Source organism: Enoplosus armatus, chromosome 3, assembly GCF_043641665.1.
Source record: "Enoplosus armatus isolate fEnoArm2 chromosome 3, fEnoArm2.hap1, whole genome shotgun sequence".
Taxonomy (NCBI): Eukaryota; Metazoa; Chordata; class Actinopteri; order Centrarchiformes; family Enoplosidae; genus Enoplosus; species Enoplosus armatus.
Genome location: NC_092182.1, coordinates 12,999,176 through 13,003,584, shown reverse-complemented (window position 1 = coordinate 13,003,584; position 4,409 = coordinate 12,999,176). Strand labels below are relative to the sequence as shown.

The 4,409-nt window shown below is 49.3% G+C and overlaps 1 protein-coding gene across 1 annotated transcript; it reads left to right on the top strand.

Moving 5' to 3' along the window:
- The first annotated feature begins 2,265 nt into the window (after positions 1 to 2,265).
- LOC139283222 (G-protein coupled receptor 22) lies at positions 2,266 to 3,948 on the top strand. The gene has a single exon (XM_070903201.1). It carries the CDS (start codon positions 2,266 to 2,268, stop codon positions 3,946 to 3,948), a length of 1,683 nt encoding a protein of 560 aa, XP_070759302.1.
- The last annotated feature ends 461 nt before the right edge of the window (positions 3,949 to 4,409 follow it).

Below are 4,409 nucleotides of genomic sequence, written 5' to 3'. Positions count from 1 at the left end.
GTGATTGTGGCTCATTGTTTCTCTATTCAGCCTGCTCATTTCACCAGTACACAATCATCCCCTTGTAATTATTGGCAGGACCGTTAAGGGAAACAGATGATGGCTTGATGTTTGATGAAACTGATCAAATCAGTGAGTGCAGAATACCACGGATCATTTTACTCTTGTCAAAAAGAACAAATGAACATGTCTCTGTTTTGTTTTCACGTTATCTGTGAACATGAACCTTTAGATCACAGTTGATTGTTGTGTTACATAATCACAGTTTCATGGTACACTTACATTTACAAAGTTATTTATCCTCTCATGAGATGGAAGACACTGCTTGGTCAATGCATTATTGACATGTATGTTGCCTCTGTGATTGGTGTAAGTGATTGACTGTTAAATATAAAGTGTTCCTTTGTTTGCTCCATGATTCTCTGTAGCATCGTGTTGTCCACCATAGTGAACGTGAAGTCGGATGCTGTGTTCAAGTAAATGAATAAAACCAATTCTTTAACTGCAGTTGGTGATTAAAGGGAGGAATACAACAAATTGGCTCACAACTATTTTATGCAGCGCTCAAAATGAGACCACAGGTACCTGAGAGAGGGTGAGATGGGGAGTGTGTTTGTGTGCTCCCTTGCCTCAGGCTTGTTAAATTGGCAGATCGATGATGCTTTAAATCAATGTTCCAGCTACACCGCAAACCCCATGGAACCCATTAGGGGATTAAGATAGACCACTGTTCCACACTGAGTCCTGTTCTGCCTGCAGGTCCTTTCCACATGACAAATGGGAGGAAAAAACTGTGAAATAAAGCAAAGGGAAAAGGGCAAATGAGAGGGTGAGAACAAAAGCTGTGGCAGAGGAAAGGTTGACAGCAAAGGCTGGGGTCAACGCTGCCAGTAAGGACACACCTGTAGCTCTTTGTTCAGAGACTCAGAGAATATATTTCTCTTACTGTATATCAGCCATGGGGACTTACATCTAATCAACCACCACTTTACATTACTTCCCAAGCACAGGAGAGCATCCAGTCAGCCATGTAAAACATGCTCTACATGCAAAGTAGTCTGTCTCTGCCAGTAAACTGAAAAAGGAACAGAGTAGGAAGAGATGTGAGGGATGTAGGAGAGCAGATGAGATAGAGGGGGTGTGGAGACAGGATGCCAGGGGAGCTGGTCCTTCTCTGATAGCATTGTTTATGTGCCACTGTCTGTGAATCATTGATCCATTTGTCTTCATTACGTCTCACTGTGAGAACTATTAACTGCTGCCACCCTCAGTTGGGTGCCTGCTGTGTTGACATGCACTGCACGGTCTCTCTACCAGCCCACCAATGTCCCTGCCACCTCTTCTCTTGGAGGTAGAAGCTGACAGTTTTATACTGCTTGTAGAAACGGAGGATTTAACGGGGGCCTTTTAAATTGGCATTTACTGGATTTGTACAGGCTTTAATTGTCTTCACAAGGCGGGTTGTCAATCATGGAGGAACAGATGCAGGTAGATCTTACCACTGTAGACAACATGTAGTATGTCACTGCCATCAACAGTGTGACTGGTTTCTATATCTTTAAACATGCTATATCCTGCAAGCTTCATTTCTGACCCATATAATGTACGTTGCGTAATAATGAATCTAACATCCACCCACTCATGCTCATGAGAAGCACGGTTACATCTTATCAGAATTCAGCATAGCACATGAACTGTAAGCACAGTCAGGAAATAAATCCCCATTGGTTTGTTAAAACGTGTAGACTGATTCTCTGCTGAGTCCCTGCTTAATGCACTCATACCTGCAAATGTCCCCCAAGAGACCTCCTGCTCCAATTCCTGTCTGAACTGTTGCCATTGTCTATGCAAAGCATGTTGTTGTCTGTCTGCCTGGGCCCAGTGAGACATCATGGGTCATCAGCAGCAGCTTGAACTGCACCCCATGACTCCAATCGACTGCCAAGATCACTTTCGCCTCGCTGTGGCAACTCCTAGCTTCCCCTTACTTGTGAAATCTGACAAGTTTGACTTGTACTTGTTCTACATTGTTATTTTTGAGTAAATATGAGACAAGCTGACTGATAACTGCTTGATCTGTCTCTGCCCTCTGCCTGTCTCTCTCCTCCTCTTCTCCTTTCTGTCTCTTGTCTGTTTTTAGAATCAATCACAGATCTGGCCATCATCCTCATCACTGCCTCATTTGAGCCAGAGGAAAAGGCAAGACAGAGCATGGTCTGGTGTGGTGGCCGCTGTTGCTATGTGTGAAGGAGTGCTGTGTCGTCAATGGAGACCGAAGGCTATCGTGACCTCCTGGAGACCAGCGATGGTCAGGGGGTAAGCCTGCTGGATGGAGGGAGCGAGGTGGGGGTGGAGGAGGGCTGGAGCACACCCTACCCTCTGGGCTTCCAGGTGTCTTTGACCACAGTGCTGATACTGGAGCTGGTGTTGGGCTTCAGCAGCAACCTGACCGTACTTGTGCTCTACTGTGCTCAGTCCAACCTGGTGGATTCAGTCAGCAACCTGGTCACAGTCAACCTCCATGTGTTGGACATACTGGTCTGTGTGCTGTGTCTGCCACTGACTGTGGCTGTGATCTTGTTGCCAGCTAACGGGAGTGGAGTCGGCAGCCTGGCCACGCTGTGCTGCTTTCATGAGGCCTGTGTTACATTCACAAGTGTGGCCACGGCGGTCAATGTGCTGGTGATCAGCTTGGACCGATACGACATCTCAGTGCGTCCAGCCAGTCGTCTGCTGACCCCCAGGCGTGCAGCACTGCTCCTGGCAGCAGTGTGGGCCGTGTCTCTGGCTGTCTTCTTCCTGCCCTTCCTTGAGGGGGACTTCTTCTCTTTGAGGGCTGAGGACGGTGAGGATGAGGAGCCGGAAGGGCACAACCATGACTTTGAGCTCACCACTGGACTGACCCCCATTTTTTCCTCCATCTCTCCTTCCTCTTTACCCTCAACTCATCCTTCCTCCCCTTCACACCACCTGCATCCAGTATGGCAGAACAGGACGCTGCTGTGTGTAGGAGGGCAGGGGTATTACACAGGCCTGGCTATGTATTACCACTTGTTACTTCAAGTGCCATGTTTCTTCATCGCTGTGGTCGTCATGTTGTTCACCTACTCCAGGATCCTGCAGGCCCTCAACATTCGCATTGGCTCCCACATGATGAGGGGTACGCATGCAAAGGACTCCGGCTGCAGGATACGCTGCAGGAGGCAGAGGAGGAAGGAACTGAGCCTGCCCACAGAGGTACTGTCCTCCAACCAGAACCAGAACCTCACCCATCCCCCTCTCATCGCCACGCCTACACCAACTTCGCCCCCACCACTCTCCTCCATGCCCCAGGGGATATCCGACAGTGGAGCAACAGTCACTACTGTCAGTACTGCTGCCACCACCCCCATCGCCACCACACCGGCCACCCCTGCTTCTCCGACCCCAGCTTCAGCCTCAACCCAGACCCACGCCACCTCACCACTGCCTGCCTCCTCCATGGGTGTACAGGCCTCGGTTTCTGCTATCATTGCCTTGAGGCGGGCAGTGCGCAGGCACAGGGACCGCCGAGAACGTCAACGTCGCGTCCTAAAAATGTCCCTTATCATCATATCCACCTTCCTGGGCTGCTGGGCCCCTCTGTCTGCAGTCAATATTCTGATCCTGTGTCTGGGTCCCAGTGACAGCCTGGTGCGGCTGCGCCTCTGGTTCTTGGCAATGGCTTATGGAACCACTATTTTTCATCCTCTGCTCTACGCTTTCACCAGGCAGAAGCTGCGCCGTGCCCTCAAAACACGTGTCAAGAAGAGGGTGGTGTCCCTTCTGCAGGTGGACCCAGCTCCCAGTGGGGGAACAGTTATTCATAACTCCTGGGTGGAAGGGGGAGGCCAGAGGAAGAGCCGCAAGCCACGGGTGGAGGCCAGTGATGGCACTGACCGATGTCTCACAGAGGCAGTGAGGGAATGAGGCTGGTCTTCAGAGTGTGTTTGCATGTGTGAGTGTGTGTGTGTGTGTGTGTGTGTGAATTTGAAGATTTGAAGAATTGTATGTATCTTACCAATTTGCTAGAGATGGTTGGTGTGTATATTCGTGCATGGGTGTGAGAAAAATGAGAACCAGTTAGTTTACAAAGGTCAGGACAAATCCCATGACCTCTGGTCCCATGTAGATGTGGAGACAGGTGAGTCCGGAGCTCTAATTAGAGCCTACTTTCTGCTGTCTCTACTCAGGCCCTCATTAGTCCAATACCTGACTGACAAAGTGGCCACTGTGTCTCCATGGCAACACTGACCAAGCATTATGACACACACCATTCATGGCTACTGGAAATACTAGTATACACCCCACAAGTACGGTAAAGGTTAGATGACAGCAAATGTATACATTATTCCTCCTGCGTGCACTTTTAACTTGCATGTGCGTGTACA

Excerpts from the sequence above, each read along its gene's own strand:
- LOC139283222 (XM_070903201.1), top strand. The coding sequence starts at position 2,266 with ATGGAGACCGAAGGCTATCGTGACCTCCTGGAGACCAGCGATGGTCAG.